At 32.9% G+C, this 19,315-nt stretch overlaps 1 protein-coding gene across 2 annotated transcripts in view; it reads left to right on the top strand.

Moving 5' to 3' along the window:
* The window catches only part of GALNT13 (polypeptide N-acetylgalactosaminyltransferase 13), a 418,871-nt gene that overhangs the window by 354,512 nt on the left and 45,044 nt on the right, over positions 1-19,315 (top strand). For both annotated transcript variants that reach the window (XM_063112481.1, XM_063112489.1), the window contains exon 8: positions 17,015-17,154. In XM_063112481.1, coding sequence (XP_062968551.1) covers positions 17,015-17,154 — 140 coding nt within the window. The remainder of the gene's footprint in view (positions 1-17,014; positions 17,155-19,315) is intronic.

Raw genomic sequence — 19,315 nt, forward strand, 5'->3', positions numbered from 1 at the left:
AAGCCACATAAATTTTATGTCATTAGCCCATCTTGTTGGGACAGTTAAAAATTTTACATTTGCATAAGATAATAAAACATATGTCATATTGGCTAAGGATAAACCATATGTTCTAATAAAATTAACCCACCATGAGAGTACCATGTATTTCTCTCCTTTTCTTTTTAGCATACTTAAATTAGATTTTTGTTAAAGTGGTTTTATCAAATGTTCTTAAAAGTTTGTAATCTTGTTATAGACCATCTTTAAAAGTAGAGATCTTGGCTATGAAGCTATGAGTGAAAATTAAAATATTGCTCTTGTGCAAATAATCTTAAAGTAATTCATTTTTGGTCTATTAACATTGTCTAATATTCTCCCACATATTTAATTCCTTACAAGTCTGTGTGATTATCATATTATACATCTAAAATAAAGAAATTTTAAAAGCTAATCATCTAGAAACTTCAAAATGCAAAAGCATAGTGATGTGTTAATAATTACCAAATATAAATAAAGTCCTGTAATGTCTGTGTTCTATAAATATTGAAACATAGCATTGGTTTACTGTTAAGCAGAAATCTATAATTATAATATACAGTAACCACACAGTTTTAATGTTCTTAAAACTTTGCAATGAATTCTACAGCACTGGCTTGCAGAGTAACTTTTAACTCCGTAAACACTGAATACTGGGCATGTACACACAAAAAAGCAACATTAAATACTACCTTAAAAAGATTAAAGGGATTAAGATTATTAAATCTCGTGAAAATATTAATAAAAAACTACAATGACTCTTATGTGAAGTAGCAAATTTCGTAATTCATGACGAAAATCACTGAAAATTGCTTTTAAAATTTTCTAATCCAGAAGGAATGTAATTAAGCTTAAAATTATTTCTATTTGTATCTAATAATTCAAGAAGTAGAGAAATAAAACTGTAATCTGTTTTTAAATTAATAAATACTTTACTTCAAAGTTTATCTAACTGAACAAAAGGCATTTAGATTTTTTTGTCATAACAATAGCTCAAATTTTTGAGCTCTCACTCTGTGTGAGGTACTTTGTATACATTATCTCATTATTTCCTTACAATAATTCTATAAAGTATTTATAATTGTTAATCTATTGTACTCTCCCAGAGTAAAGTAACTTATCAAAGGTTGTATGGCTAGTATATTATGGGTCTGAAATTTATACTCAGGTGGATCATTTACATGAAAGAAATTAGTAATCTATGTCTCCATTGCTTCAGAGTGGCCAGCCTAACGCTTTTTAGAGTCTAGTGTGACATTTTGGGAAAAGGTGGTAGAATATCTTTCTTTATGTAGTCTTAAATAATTATGTGTTAATATTTCCAGAAGCTCAACTTTTAAAAGATTTTAAAAATATATACCAAGAAATTAAATGATGTTCTAAACAACTTTATAATATTCCTCCCAGAATTTTGTTCTTAGTTTTCTGAGAGATTTTTATAAGATGATGAAGTTCTTAGTGCTATCAGTATCAAAAATAAGACATTCCAAATGCACTCTGAAATGACACAAAGGGGCAACATAATAGTTATATATTGATGTGTACTAAATTACCACAAACAGTGGCTTAAATCCACACACATTTATTACCTTACATTTCCTGAAAATAGGGATGGCCTAGCTGGGCCTCTGCGTCAGGGTCTCTCACGTGGCTGCAATCAATGTGTTGGTTGGGGCTGCAATCTCATCACAAGGCTCAACTGGGAAAGGGTCTGCTTCCAAGTTTACATGATTATTGTCAGAAATAAGTTCCTTGCAGATTGTCAATCATGGCCTTTAGTTCATGGCTGGCTATTAGCCAGCAGTTTTTGCCATGTTAGCCTCTCCATAGGGCAGCTCACAACACAGCATTGTGTTTCACCAAAGCCAGCAATGCAGAGAGTAAATGCAGTATCTGCTACCTTGTGTAATGTTATCATGAAAGTGACACCCCATCATCTTTGTCCTCTTCCCCTGATTAGAAGCAAGTCACGGGTTCTACCCTCAAGGAAAAGGGATCATACCTGGGTATGAATACCAGTAAGTGGGGATAATAGGGGGTCATCTGTCTGCTAGGGAAAATAATACAGAAATAAACAGGTGAATAATTCTTGGAAATAGACAAAGAAAAACAACTTTTTATCAATATGTTCCCAAACAAATAACTGGGTGGCACTTCTTATAATACCTATTCACACTCCCTTTTCATCTCACCCACTTTTAGATCTCAGCTCAAAAGATCACTTCCTCAGAGAAGCCTTCCCTGACCTGCTCCTCTGTGACCAACAGTGACCAGTTGCCTATTCTATGCTTTTATACCCTGTACATCTCTCAGATATATTTTTAATTTTACATTTGTTAACCTTCATTTGTGTTGATTATTTGATACGTGCTGATTAAGCTGAGGAGGGAAGAAACTGTATACGGTTATAGTTCAACATTTTATCCCCATCACCCCACACAATGTATAACAAAGGATTAAAACATGGAAAGTGCAGGAGCAGATGTTAAGGGTACTAACCTGGAAGTCAGGAGACCTACGTTCCAATGGGAGCTCTTTCACTTATTAGCTATGCTATTTTACACAAGTCCAATCAAATTTCCAAGCCTCAAGTTTTTCATTTACAAAAGGTCATTTCTAACACAATTAGTTAGAATGTCAATGTAATTTTGTCATCTTTTACTGTTAATGAGTAAATCTTTACTGCACTGAAATTTTTCCCCCAAATTTTCCAGCACTGCTTCCTTCATCTTTTGACCAATGACTTTGAGGCATTAAATTATTTGCAACAGGCAAAATTAGAGGACAGGAGAAATAGCATGAGAAGCTTAAATCAACATTTGCAAATTACTTAAATTTTAAGAAACACTCCTGATGTTCTTCAGAGTCTGTACATTTGAATACCACAGCTATGATATAATTCAAAATGTTTTCCTTTCTCCTAGACAAATCAAATTCTCACCAGAAAACAAAAACTACATTACACACATGCTGTTTCCTTTCAAGATGTTGGCATTGTGTCTTCCCCTTCAGCTGCCCCATTCCCTCTACAGACACAGAAGGCTTGTGAAATTAAATGGTAACATAGTACTAGACCAATGACATCTTGAGAAAAATACAAAGCTCTAAAACGAAGAGAATTCTCTCTGTAATAGAGAACTAGACTATTATGTAGAAGAATATTTTAGCATCACAATGATACAGCTGACATACTTGGCCTGTTTTCATCATGACTGATTGTTGCCCTTATTTAGTAACTGCTGAGAAGTTCTCACAACAAGCAGTGTTAAGTCTGGTTTGTTAACTGTACCTTATAAATGCAATAAAGAAACTTTGCTTTGTTTTCAGTATCAATTCTTTGGCATGCCCAATGTTAGAAAATGATAAATACTGCATGGAATGCCCAGGAGTGAAGTTGCTCTACCATTTCTGAAAGTCTTAAGTCAAACTCATGCTTATTGAAATTTTGGTCATTGGTTGATCCCTAATATCAGTGTAGAGTGTCCCCGGTGACTGTCCTACGACTTTTTCCAGCACACTCATTTCTAGTAGCTTAGGACAGAAGGGGGAAATTGGTTGACACTGGAGGCCAAAAATAATTTTTACATTTGTTTGTTCAAACTGCAAATCAACATGTTCTCGTAGTTTTTATTGTTTGTTTGTTTTTTTAATCACAATTTCTACTGTTCTCTGTAGTGTGCCTTAAAGAGAGACAGTGATTATGGAATTTAAGCTTTTATTATTATTATTAATGTGTGGCATATGTATCAAAATCACCCCAGTGCACAAAAGTAGACAGGGGAAATGGCAAGTGCAGAGAGGTGTGGAGCTTCACCTTCATTTTTGTTAGTAACTCAGGGTTAGAAAAATTCTTGGGTTGAGACCCTGAATGATACCTTTAGGAGTGCAATTCTGAGAAGTCTTGAAAGATGCATGGTATGCTTCTCACTGAAACAGCATCTGGGTCAGAGTAAGCGGCTGACTTCCCGTTCCATTCATCTGATCTACAGCAGAAGCACAAATACTCGGAAAATAACTAGCCTACTTTTCTGTTACAAGATGATGTGCCTCTTGAGGTCAGTATCCCCATTAACACAAAAACAAACATAATTGATGGCATTTAGTGAGCATTTACTGTGCATCATGCATTGTTGCTTTTACATGTTAACTCATTTAATAATCACAATAACACGCAGAGGAAGATGCTGTTATTATGTCCACTTAAAGGAGGAAGAAACTGAGGCTTTATGAGATTATATAAGTTGCCCAATATCACGCATCCAGTACATGGTTGAACAGGATTTAAACCCAGGCAGTACAAACTAGTCTCTAAATGGACTGGTGTGTTTTTAATCTCCCTTAATTATACCTGCATATATTCAGAATTCATTTCCATTGCTGCATAAAGATAAATCTTTAAATGTTATAAAGATCATTACAGTTGAGAAAGATTATATACTCTAAGTTTACCCTAAGTCTGTTAGCCCGGATAGTCAAGAATTGACTATATGTAGTTATTATTTCTTTGGTGTGAGTTAACGTGTTCCATAACATAATCTCAGATATTACTTCAGTTAATAAAATGTGACAACCAATTCACAGAAGTCTTCCTGGGTCATATTAGTTATTTCCTACTAACTCATAATTTTAAAACATAATTAGATTTCCTTGTTGGCTTTGCAGAAAAGAATGCTCACTAAATACAGACTACACCAATGCACTTTAATAAAATACTAGAAATTACTGTTAATGATATTCTTTTGTTAATGAGACCAACTAATACTTTGGGGCCAAGTTTTACATTAACTTGTTTCTATCTATATATCTATATTAATTACAAGAGTAATATGAAATATATACCTAAGTAAACTCAAAACACTTTTAGCAAGTATAAATAGTAATTCTAAGTCATTAAAGCAAATATGTAGAGATATTTCTTATACACATATGCTTTATATGTGAAAGAGTGAAAGAGAGAGAGATAATAAGAGAGAAAAGAGAGCATGTGCCAGACAGAGAGTAGCCCAACTAATATTTAGAGAATATTTACCAGCTCCCATTACTGTTCTAGGAATTCAATGTAAATGCACATATCAACAAATATATGTGTTTGTGCTTACTACCATTATCTTGGTTTAATTAAAATCATGCAACTGAAACTTGCTAATGAAAGAATTTGAAAAATATATTAGAAAAAAATATATTTTTCTCCACAAAGGTTTTTCTCTAATGCAATTAGTTTATATCTTGTGAGTGACTAATATTTTTGGTTACATACAGGAAATGCAATAAAGCTGTGTTTATCAAAATGTTTTCAATAGAGCATTGTTATCTCAAATTCTGGAAAGGGGCAAATAAGTTTGGGAAGTCCTACCTACTCTGGATATTCACAATGCACAATGCACTTTAGCATAGTAAAAGTTCTGAGAGGTCTTGTAGTAAAAACACCTTACTTTTACTCATATGAAAAGATAGTAAATGTTTAAGGACTATATTTCATCTAATTTAAGCCTCCATCAATTGAGAGATACCATTATAAAATATACCACAAAGAAAAAAACTGTTTCAAGTTAGACTGTGATGGAAAACTTCCTTTTCACCTAGAATTATTTAATCTCTATTAAAAGAACTCTTTTAGACAAACTAATTCAGACACAGCTTCTGAACCATTTGCCTTTCTTGTACATACATAAAACTTAAAAATACGTAAAATAAATTGATCAAGCAACTTTACATTTGGAGACTGGCTCTTTTGAATCACTTTTTAATGCAAATTTACTGATGTGTATGTGCTTTCCATTTACTGTCATTCTCAGGGCCATCGAGATGGTTGACAGTGTAGGCTTTCTTAAAATTATGATCCGTAATTGTCCCTGGGACTTTCTTCCAAGGCCCTGAAACCATTCAGCAAATGTTCATCTTGACACATTCTTCAGATCTATACATAACTTTCTAGATATATAACTTCTGAGTTATATCTAGCATCCTGCAGAACTAGTGTTGGATAGGACACAATTTGTGATACACTTTATTGAAATATTTTGATTGTTCAGTCAGCTGCACAATGAAATCTGCTGGCTTATGTTTAATTGTCAACTCAGTAGAGTAACTGCAATTGTATCATATATCATTTCTGATTGTTTATTGTGTAAATTCAAATTTGCCAAAGATGTTGAATCACATTGATAAGTCAGAACAGAAAGAATTTGCCAACTGTATCCTATCCTTTGAAGGATAAAAACTACCATGTTTTATACCACCATGCAGGGAAAAATTTCTCTGTGTAGGTTTTTAAAACTTTCTCCAGTTTTATTATTCTACTCAAGTACAGTGGGCAAGAGCATGGATTTTGATATTGGATTGAAGTGAGTGATTCTACTGCTATTTTCTGAGTAAACTTGAGCAAGTTATTTAACCAGTCAAAGTCTCAATTCTTTCATCATTAGAACAAACTCTAAGTAATAATAGTAGATAGGGATGTTACACAGAGACTTAATGAGAAAGTACATACAAAAGTGTTTACTGTGGACTCTGGAACATGGAGTTCCTTAAATAATACTTTATCAGTTGTTCCAATACTTCTAGGGCCTAACCAGGCCATACCACGCCATGGATGGATGGAAAAATGCATGTCCTCTTCTAAAAATAGTTAAAATGGTGTTCTAAATTCTAATTTATATGATGCACTGGTTAGAATATAGAGGAAGACCTTATCAATTATAAAATTAGCAGTGTTTGTAAAATAAATCAGTTGCTAAAGAGAAACACAGCTTTTGCTATTTCTGAGTCCATAAAAGAAATTGTTCTTAAGATTTCTCATAAAAGCAAAACAAAACAAACAAAAAACAAACAAAAAAATCTCATTATAAATGAGATATTTAAGGTCTTCAGCATAATACAAAATGCTGGTACGAGTTTTAGATGACTATTTTTTTCTATTGACTGTCAATGCAAGCCAATATCATAATGCCAGGTCTTTATTTAGTCTTCATAGAGGTCAAAATAATGTCTAAAAATGCAGCTATGAATTAGACTAAGTTAATTCTCAATAAAATTTAGACAACTTACAGACTGTTCAGGCTTTGAGATATATTAACGATCTGGTTAATGTCCTTAATGAAAGCAAACTAAAACAAGTTAATCATTTCAAATATGTATGTTATTTTATGTATGAAGAAACAAAACAAAAAAGGCAAAAGGGAAAATGGTTTGTGGTGCACTAAAATAAATTTTAGGTACTTAAAAGTTAAATGAAAAAAGAATATGAAGAAAAACATTTTAAAAATGGAAATGAATACTCGTACACCTGGACATTTTTGAGAACTCAGGATTGTGAAGGCATTTCGAAGCATAATATCTAGGGCAGAATACACAAAGGAAAAGATTGTTAGCATTTACCATGTGAAAACTAAAAAGTTTTTTGTTGCAAAAATATTCCTAAAATTTAATTATTTACAACATATATGCCAAATATGCCTGCAGTTATAAATCAAAAAGAGTGCTTATAAATCAAAAAGAAAAAAGTGAACACTTTAATAAAAAATTAGGAAAGGGGAAAGAATGTGCAATTCATAAAAGAAATAGGCCAATATGAGAAGAATCATCTTCACTAGTAAAAAAATTTAGATAATAATGAGATACCGTTTATCTTCACATAACAAAAAATTGTAAATTGAAGAATAAATTAAAATAGCCAATGTTTTGGAATTGGCTTCTTATACTGTTGGGGTGTGTGTAAATTTTTACAACCTTTCTGGAGAGCAGATTAGCAGTATATATGTGTGTGTGTGTGTATATATACTTAATATATATATTTAAACCTTAAGAAAAGTATATCATCCATCAAAATACTTTGCTTCTAAAAATTATCCTAATGAAATAATCAAGGGTATAAAAACAATTTGTGCAAAGATATTTGTTGACTATAAAGTTCATCATTAGAAACAGCTTGAAAGTTTAATTATAGGGAAATTATTAAAGATATTGTAACTTATTTGTAAAATAGAATGCAGTAAAGGCAGAAGAGTTTAATTAACTTGGAAAAGTGCTCATGATATACTCTTTTAGGAAAAAAGCAGCTTACAAATGCATATTATGGAATAAGTCAATTTTTGCAAGAGAAGCTGTATCTATATATTCACATATAGATAGAAAGAATTCTAGAAAAAATATTACCATAATGTAAATACAGTCATATTACAGTTGATTCCTATTTTATTTTTCCTGCATATTTATGTTTTACTAGTATGCATGAATACATACTTCTCAAATAATTTTAAGAAGATTAATAAAGATCAATAGATAAATTGTACACAAATCCTTCTTGCTTCTGGGAGAAGAAACGTCCCCTCTTCTCTCCCCCCGTGATAAAAACCCAAAACCAAAATGCACACAGGTAGATCAGTAGTATTATCAGTGGATTAATACCTCCTTTCCATTTTCCATAAAATGTGGGAGTTAGGGAGTAGGTGACTGCATACTCTGGCTGCTCTGGCTTCTGAAGAATGATAAATACTGCCTTGAAGGTCCTCACTTGGAAAAACTTCCTAGAGATTGTACAGTTTATAGTTTATTTTAAAAAGCTACTGCAAACTTTTACTTTTCTTATTTTCCATATTCTCATTGATCTGGGAAGAAGCAGTTGAGATCTTTATTGTCAAATTGTACTAAAGTTTAAGGCAACTACCTAGAAAATTCAGCCTCCAGATCTGCTCTAATTTTTGACTATGGATATGAGGTAGAGTAAAATAAATTGAGAAGCTTGATATTTAGTTTTTCTGTGTGACATAGCTCTCCTCAGACATATGATTTTGTAAAATGTATTATCTCATTTATATTCCATTAAAATAAAATTGCAGTAATAATAATAAATGATAAATTCAACAGATAATCACTATGTATTATTAGCTTGGATGGAACATCAGCCAGTTAATGGAGTTCTATCCAGTGACATCCTAATGAGAGGTTATGAGCCTGGGTAATTTGTGTGCACATAAAGAATAGATAAAAATTAAAATGGTAGATTAAATGAGTAGTTTTAAATTTAAAAGAAAACAATAGTAACTCTAACTAATCTTCTAAACCTCTGACACAGTATTTATTTTTTATTTTTATTTTAAATTCAGTATTCAAGTTGTTTTTGATTGACAAATTATAATTGTACACTTACTCATATATCAAGGTACAATGGATGTTTTATACATATATTCTATACACAATGTGGACTCATTAAATCAAGTTAATTAACATATCTACCACCTCACTCACCTATCATTTTTATGGTGAGACACTTAAAATTTACTCTCTGCTATTTTGAATTATAATATACATTTGAGTTGACTATAGTCATCCTGCTGTGCAATAGATCTCAAAACCTATCCCTCCTGTCTATTTTAAACTCTATATCCTTTGATAGCCTCCATTCCCTCCCTTCCCACCCCACTTCCCAGCCTCTGGTAACCATTATTCTACTGTATAATTCTGTGAATTCAACTTTATTAGATTTCACCTATTTGTGATCTCATTCGGTATTTGTCTTTCTGTGCCTGGCTCATTTCACTTAGGATAATGTCCTCCAGGCTTGTCCATGTTGTCCCAAATGACAGGATTTCCCCTTTTCTTTAAGGCTGAGTAGTATTCCATTCTATATATATATATATACACACACCACATTTTCTTTATCCATTAATTTATTGATGGACACTTAGGTTGATTCCATATCTTGGCTACTGAGAATAATGCCACAACGAACATGGAAGTGCAGATACCTCTTCCACATATTGATTTCAGTTCCTTTGGGTATATTCCCAGAAGTGGAATTACCAGGTCATATGTTAGTTCTATTTTTAGTTTTTATAGCAACCTCCATACTGTTTTTCATATTGGCTGTACTGATTTACATTCCCACCAACAGTGCATAAGAGTGCCCTTTTTTTTCATATCTTCTCCAATGCCTATCTTTTGTCTTTTTGATAAAAACCATTCTAACAGGTATGACATGATATGTCATTGTGGTTTTAATTTGCATTTTTCTAATGATTAGTGATACTGAGCATTTCTCATGCACCTATTGGCCATTTGGATGTCTTTTTTTGAGAAATATCTTTTCAGATTTTTTACCCATTTATTAATCAGATAGTTTTCTTGCTACTAAGTTGTTTGAGTTCCTTATATATTTCGGAATATTAACCCCTTTTCAGATGTATGATTTGCAAATATTTTCTCTCAGTCTGTGGGTTGTTTCTTCACTTTGTTAATTTTTTCCTTTGCTATGCAGAAGCTTTATAGTTTGATGGCCATTTTTCTATGTTTGTTTTTGTTGTCTGTGCTTTCAGGGTCATATCTAAAAAATTGTACCCTGGACCAACGTTGTGGAGCTTTCCCCTTATATGTTCTTCTGGTAGCATTACAGTTTCTGGTCTTATATTTAGGTTTTTAATTCATTTTGAATTGATATTTGTATTTATTATAAAATAAGGTCTAATTTTATTCTTTTCTATGTGTATCTCCAGTTTTCTCAACACCATTTACGATATACTATTTAGATATTATAGAATTCCATAATTGCTAGTTGGCTTAACATTATTCTTATTACTTTTGAGGAGAAAAAAAAGTAGGTCTGTTGCTTTGTGTTGCTTCGCCCCCATTGATTTGTCACCCCACTTCCCCTGGGTGATGGAGACACAAAGGATTACTCAAAGCCCATCTCTTCTGAGCAGTTAGAAGCCCTGAAGTGGATAACTTCCCTGGGACCCTCCAGCAAGAGGCATCCTTTCCTAGGGAAATTAACGCTGAATTGGGGTTTTCTTCCTGCATTTATTTTCCAGACCAGGAAGTTACAGGAAGAGAACACAGGTGGGGTTGCAGCTTAACAATATAGGCTGGTAACTTTCAGTGAAATAAGCCAGATCACATTCCAGTAGACAATTAAGTGATCTTACAGCAATTTCTCAGTATCTTTACATAACATTCAGTAACTAGTCTGTCCTTGAGCCAGCAACCTTGCTGTGCCACAAATCTTTGTCTTACACCAGAGACTTATAGCCAGAGGAAAATTTCCAGTCCTCTGCAAGGTCAATATTTGAAACTGCATGACTTTGGAAAACCGGGCCCTGTGAAGTACATATGATTTTTAGTATATTCCACATAGGTCCTTACTCATAAAACTCCTAATGACAATTATTCAAAGTAAATAAAATAAAGATGATTTTCTGTTTATATGGAATTTAGAATATAATCACAAAAAACTAATTCTTATGTTAAACTGCTTATACTGATGTACTCCTATGATATACAAATATATTGTTAATATGACATCATTGTATATAACAGCTTTATGATTAGCTGCATAGTTTTGACTGTTGTGCTTAAGGAAACAATACAAACTTAGGTGATTTTCTCAGTTTTTTTAAGTAGTATAAGGAAAGTGTTGTTTTTATTTTTCTCAGTTTTTTTATTGTTGTTTTACATATTTTTATTTTAATTAGTTATAATGACAGTATAGTAAACATACTTTGGAATTTTATTAACGTTTTTTCCTATTCTTATACAGAGAAAATTATTTTACTATGGGAATTGTATTTTGTTAACTAGATGTACCATTGATTTACCTGAGCATTCCTTTTGAAGGAAAATCAATTCCCCTTTTCTCTAGTTTATGTTATGCTGTAATATGTATTCTTATGCATAAAACTCTAAGCTTTAGCATGCAATCAGGTTATTCTTTCATCAGGTACCTTGATTAAAGCGATACAGAACTATAAGACTTACTGGATGTCTACTAAGAAAGAACTTAACTGTGATAATTATGATTTTCCATCTAATATCTATATAAAAATTTAAAACATGATTCCTCTAAATATCTGAATTTAATACTGTCATGCAGTAGATTTAAAGATGATGAATAAAGGACAAGTTATTAAATAAAATATAACAACCCAATAAGTGTTCTCCTTCACCTATCAATCAAACTTGCAAACTGAAATTAATTAAAATACCTTTTTTTCCCTACTCATTATGAATCTTTATCTCATTATCAAAGTCTTTCCAGGGCTTTTGCAGGTCCCATTGAAAGACTTGCCTTAAAAACTTCCAAGTCCTATAAATTGCCTTTGAAAAAGTATCAGTTTATTAAGATGCCATCATTTGCAACCTTCCTCCCTTATCCTAGTGTATTTTTTCATTGCATGTTATCACCTCCTAATGTATTACTGTTTGTTTATGTCTCTCTCCAATAGGATGTAAACTCCATAGAAGAAACTTTTTGTTCACAGATGTACCCCAAATGCGTAGAAAGACTGCCTTGTATATATCTGTGCCTTGTATATAGTTGAACCACAGTAAATATTCATTGCCCTAATTTTGGCTTGGCCTTTGTACACTCTCTCTCTCTCCCTCCTTCCCTCCCTCCCTCTCTGTCTCTCTCTTTCTCCCTCCTTCCATCTGTTGACTTAGCTTACTTCTACATTGGTGTCACTGTCTTAGGTCTTCTCTATATGATAGCCCCAGAAGCTTCAGGCTTATCTTACCTTTACAGCTAACAATTCCAGAGAAAAATAGAGTTTCAACTTTCTAATAGGCCTAGCAAATTCTGAGTATACTTTTCAGGTTGGCTGGTTCACATACCCATTGTTGAGCCAATCGTTATGATCCAGGTTATGTGTAAGATTGACAAATGGAATGCTCTAATTGTCTTGAGAGTTACTCAAACTCTGGTTTGAACAACAGCAGCATCCCTTAAGAGCTTATTAGAAATGCAAACTCTCGAGCCTCACCCCAGACCAACTGAATCAGAATTTGCACTTTAATGAGATTCTTTGGTGATGTTCCTCTAGTCTGTGCCCCAAGATGGAACTGTAAGGGTGAGATGAGAGTGAGGCCAGCTTCATCCAAACCACCTAAACTAAAAATGAGGGAGGGATGGTTACACAAAGAGAACTTGAGGACTTTTACCAGAAGGCAGAATGGATGCTGGGCATGCAAAAACACCAGGTATCCATTACAACACATAATACGTATTAAACAATTATTACATAGCAGGCATTGCACTAAGCCTTTTCCAGACATTATTTATTTAGCATTCACAACATCCTATAAGATATTATCAGATAGGATATCTTAGGTTTCAAGAGATAAAATAATTCATCCAAAGCTTTGTTGGGGAGGCAATGAGCAAAGTAATGCATAATACGATATCAGGTAAGTGCCATAGGAGAAAATTCAAGCAGGGTAAAGGGATAAAGCATGATCCAGGGTGATGGGAGGGGGGGATCAATTTAGATAGGAGGGTCACTGTAAACCTGAAGAAGTGAAGTTTGGAGCAGGAACTTGGACCAAGTGAAGGACAACTCATAAAAGTTCTGGCGTAATACCATTCCAGACAGAAAGAAAAACAAATGCAAAGCCTTGAATTGGAAATGAGCTTGGCAGGATGAACAAAAGCAAAGGGAAAAAAGCCATTGTGGCTACAATGAAGTGAGTATAAATGAGGCATTCAGAGAGACAGCCAAGAGCCAATTCATGAAGGATCTTCTGGCGATGGTTAAGAGATGTTCAATTATGCTTAGCACAGCTGAAAATCCCTGGAAGCTTTTGAGCAGGAGAGTAACATGATCTGATTGGTATTTTAAATATATTGTGTAAGGAACATGCAATAGTGAACAAAGGATAGATGGAGGAATATAAGATATCGGAGGGACTAGTCAAGATACCATTGCGGTGCTAGTCTAGGCAAGAGATGAGAGAGAGTAGGACCAAGATGCTAACAGTAGAGGGGATGGGGTTATATTGTGAATATAAAGCCAACAGAAATTGCTAATGAATTAAATACGTGTGTGTAAAGAAAAGAGAATTACATATATGTATTTGCCCTGAGAAAACTGGTACATATTTGTGCTAGTTTCTGAAACAGAGAATCCTGGAGACGGAGCAAGTTGAAGAATCAAATTTTCGACTTGTCAAATTTGAGATGCCTATTAAAGATCCCAGTAAAATTGTTGGGTAAACAAATGGATAAACTACTTTGGAGAGGTTTGAGTTGGAAATAAGAGTATTGGAAGCAAGTGAGATGGTATTTCAATCCATGGATCTGAATGATCTAATTTAGGCTCTACTTCATGGTCACTGTATCAGACAGGATAACAAAGTTCCCAAAGTCTTACAGCTACACCAGCTGGGATAGAAGTCTTCCTCAGTTCCTGTAGTAGAAGAAAGGATAGCTGGAGGGTCTAATACCTGCTCTTCTGTCTTTAAGACCAGAAGTGATATACATTCCTTTCCCCCACAGCTCATTGGCCAGGAACAGTTAGGGGCTGGGAAATGGGAAGCAGTGTAGGGAATGTTTGGTGAGCACTGCTGTCTCTTACACAGTATCTCACTTCTAAGTAGGAAAAAGTGGATATGGAGGGGAAAGATATTCTTACCAAAATATAAAGATAAGCCCACGTATTTTTGTATATTTCAAAAGATAATTTAACTCAATTATCTAGGACTAGGACAAAACCCAAGTTGCAGTGGCAGTGCCAAGAGAAGGCTGAGGGGTGCATGGCTAGGAAGGCTTTTTTTTTTCCCTCAGTGACGTTTGTCATTCTCCACCATTTGCCAAAACCAATGTGGGCAATTAATGTTTTATCTGCTCTAATATAAAATGATATACAAATGAATCTTCACATCTTCCTCCCAATCAAAACACTGCTCATAAAACCCTTCTAGGAAATAATTCTGGAACCAGGACTACTAAATCTTAACATGGTGAAAAGGGAGAATGCTGATATCAACCAAGCCAACTCAATTAAATTCACCCACCTCAAAAATAAAAACAAAAGTAAAATTGACTGTTAAATTAAGTCTTCTGAAGGTACAGTCCTTTTTTTACCCTTTGGCCTGTTGGTATCTCTTTGTATGATTTTGAGGACTGTGTATTAGATCATTTCAATTGCCGTAGCCCATAACAGAATGAGAAATTCTTTTAGTGATCTATTTTGTAAATACAAAATTGTTTCAAGCCTCTTCTGTTGAAGATTGTACTCCAGATTGGAAGTTCTGGATAGAATTATTTTGAAAGCAAATATTTATCTGTTTAAAAAAACCCAAAGACTTTGTTTTTTGTCTAAATACCAGCTAGGATAATCAATATTTTGTGGGGGAAGGAAATGGTTTGGCTGCTTAAACATCATCATACTGAGTTCTAACTGCACTATCACATTTAATTTTGAAAAAAACAAAAATTCTGAAGAGACAAGTGGTGTGGAGCTGCTAGATGATGGGCTTCTAGAGTGTTGCTGTTTTGAAAACAGCGACGAAATAATGGCATAAGTTATAGACATTTAGATGGTCCACACAATTTTTCCTTATTTTACAAAATAATTGATTAGCTTTGCTGCTTGGTTGGGACAGATTATTTTAAATACTAGGCCTTTCTTTCTTTCTTTCTTTCTTTTTTTTCCTGCACCAATATCTGGTTGCTTCTTGCCTTAAATAAATATGTTAATCATTAAAATCTTTTCAAAATAACTGTATAAATAATTGCTATCTTGTCACAGTTATTTAATCATTTTAGTCAAATGTCATTTTTTTTATTGTGGTAAAATATATACCACATAAGATTTGCCATTTTAACCATTTTTAAACATAAGATTTCATGGAATTAGTTGCATTCACAATGCTCCATGACTATCATCTCTATTTCCAAAATTCTTTCATCATCCTAAACATAAATTCTGTACCTATTAAGCAGTAACTTCCCACTGTACTAGTTTCTGGTAACCTCTAATCTACTGCTGTCTCTGAATTTTTTTCTTTTTAATTTATTTTTTCTTAAATGACCCATGATAATTGTATATATTTACGGAGTACAATGTGATATTTGTGTACATTTGTACAGTGTGCGATGATCGTATTAGAAAAATTAGCATATCCATCACCTCTAACATTCATCACGTCTTTGTATTGGCAACAATCAAACTCCTCTCCACTAGCTACTTGAAGTTATACAGCAATTTGTTATTGACTGTTGTCTACCTATAGTGCTATAGAACACTAGATCTATTCTTCCTATCTAGCTGCAATTTTGTATCCATTGACCACCCTCTTCCTATCCCCCTCACCAATCTCTAGTAACCTCTATTCTACTCTCTACTTATGTGAGAACAACTTTTTTAGCTTCCCCATATGTGAGAACATTCTGTATTTCTCTCTCTCTCTGTGATGTGTTTTATGTAGATAGCACTTAGTAGCATTATTATTTTGTTTCTCAACTAGAAGGCATACTTTTATGATTAATGAAAATATTTATTTAAATTTCCAATATTCTATTATATGAAATAAAATTAAGCAGTTTTAATATACACATGTGAATATATTCCTGTCCATTTGTTTATGTTAGTTTCTTTATGCTTATTTATTTACTAATTTTTCCAAGGACTTGAAGTGGCTTGCAACAACTCATAAAATAAAATAGAAAAAAAATCAATATAGAAAAAAATTAGGTCTATGGCAAACCCAGATGGAATAAGTGTTCAAGAAGAAGAAGGAAAATTTAAAATACCTATGTAAACCACTGTGAGGACCATATTTATATAAATTTCTCATAAAATCTACTGGTGGTGAATAAATGACTCTATATGGAAAATATAAACATTAACAAAAGCATTGGAGCTATTGAATATCTTTATTAAACAGAAACAGACATTATTACACAGCTCAGTTAAGCTTTGATTATGAGATACTAAATACTAATTTACATGCAGTTGATTAATTATTCAATCTAAGAAGTACAAGTACTTGGTGATAAATATTTGCATTTGAAAAGTCATAACCAATGGAAGAAATGCTTTTTATGTCAAGTTAATGTACTAATTGGATGTTAGTAGAAAAAAAAAGTGTAGTAGCAGCTGCATATGCAATTGAATTTGATGGAATTATAATTATACAGAAAAAAAGCTGATAGCAAAGTAAACAGTGAAACAGTGCTAAAACAAAAATAGCACAAACTGATTTGTGTTTCTCTGAAAAATTCCAGGTGTTGTCAAAGTGGATTATGGAGATGTGTCAGTCAGAAAAACTCTAAGAGAAAATCTGAAGTGTAAGCCCTTTTCTTGGTACCTAGAAAACATCTATCCGGACTCCCAGATCCCAAGACGTTATTACTCACTTGGTGAGGTATGAATTATTTATTTTGGTTAAATTATAAATATATTTTGCAAATGGAGCAATTTCTAAGGAGCTCAATATTTTTCATGTTATGAATAAAATGATGTAAGTGTTTTTAGATAGACCTGCTTAAAATTACTTCTCATATTTCAAGGACCATAAGGTCTTCATCATAGGGAATTGTAAAAGCGAGCAGAAAGTTTAAAACTGGACAAACAATATTTTCTACTTTACCAACAGTTCTAAAACTTTTTGGTAACGTGGACCTTACACTTTTAAATTTATTGTGAACTTCAAAGAGCTTTTGTTTATATGGCTTATAACTATTAATATTTACTGTATAGAAACTAAAACTGAGAACTTTAAAACCTATTTATTTAACTCATTAAAAACAATGTAATAACCCATTACATGCTAATATAAATAACATATTTTTGAAAAATAAATGTATTTTCCCAAACAAAATCAAAAAGTGAGAAGGCTAGCATTGGTTATATTTTTGTAAATTGCATTAATATCTGGCTTCATAGAAGATAGCTGGAGTCTCACATCTGCTTTGGTATTGAATCTATTACAGTATGACATAATTTGTTGCAATAGCCTTTGAAAAACTCTTTGTAAATTCATTAGAAAGTAAGAATGAAAACTGCAACTAATATTTAGTATTATTATGAAAGTGGTATTGACTTTTTGGACCCTCTGAGAACCTTTTATGTGTACCATTCTTTCCCAAAATATCTATTCTATTTAGAAGTACACAACTGGCTTTACCATAACTATACAAACATATATATAAAACATATTCATTGGCTCAAAATAAGAATTACTTCCTTTGTGAATTATATGTTTCATATTGGTAATTTCCCACTCAATTAGGATTGGACTTTGGAATCAAAATTAATTTAATATTGGTTGTGATTAAAGCATTTTAACAATGATGATATAATGCATTTGAGAAATAATTATTAGTTTAGCATTTTTCTTAGGATTAAATTGTCATTTTGTAGGTCATAATGGTAGAAAATCTGAAACTTGTATGCTTCAATCTTTTCAATACTTTTTTGGATCTGCCTTACTGCTCTGTAACTTCATAAACATACTTTACTTAAAATTAACTAGAAAATAATGAAAGAAAAAAGTACTGGAACTGAATGGAGCCTTAGCTGAATTGTTTTCAGTGGCTGTTTTTATGTGCTATATCCATGCCCTATTGGCGAAATCTCCACTTCCTCATTAGCCATGTAAATATCTCTCTATATAGAAGCTTTCAGTTTACATATACTCGTATTTAACCTTAATCTGAATGATGTAGTGAAAACGTTCATATGTAATAACACTGACTTTACCACTTTCTATTTGTGTGACTTCAGACTAGTCATTTAATAGTCCTGTGCCTCAGAGTTTTGTTTTTTTGTTTTTCTTTGTTTGTTTTTATTGGGAGGAAAGGGTATTGTGGCTATTGTTTTCAAATATGTAATATCTCCATGTTAACACTAATCTCACAGGGATTTATATTCAATATACCAAATATTATGAGTACTTTTTAAACTAGAGCACTCTTTGCATATTAGTTATTATAATTCACTGAAGATCTCTGATAAAGTGTCTAATACTCTTATCTCTTTATTGAAAAGTTTGTTTGAACATTCATAACCTTTAGAAGAAAGGAGGTTTTTTTGGTCTTGTAGTAAAATATTTCTCCCACTGCTGCCAATAGACCCAAATGATAAGTAAACATTGATTTATTTTCCTATAAGGAGTTATGACCAGGAGCTGTAACAAGACAGATATGAGCAAAAAGAACTGTTTGGAAATTCTCTGGGGCCACCAAGATCACTCCTGAGAAAGACTTAGGGCTCTGAAACAGAACTAGATGTTAACTTTAAAATTAAAAATTCAATTTTAGGCGTTTCTGCACTACATCAAGGAGACCTAATTGACTTCCTACAAAAGTAAAAATAAAATACAGTGGGGGCAAATTTCTTTGTACAACCTATGGCTTTCAAATTAGCCATCTTCTCTAATGGATCAGGTGGCCATATTTTAACTTATAGAAATACTTTACGAAAAGCTTTTAAAGAAAGGGATTGAGCCTTTCTGGGTATTTGAAACACATCCAGGAGAGGCAGTGTGGTGTATTGGAAAAATCCCAGGCCCTGGAGTCAGGCAG

Source organism: Cynocephalus volans, chromosome 1, assembly GCF_027409185.1.
Source record: "Cynocephalus volans isolate mCynVol1 chromosome 1, mCynVol1.pri, whole genome shotgun sequence".
Lineage (NCBI taxonomy): Eukaryota > Metazoa > Chordata > Mammalia > Dermoptera > Cynocephalidae > Cynocephalus > Cynocephalus volans.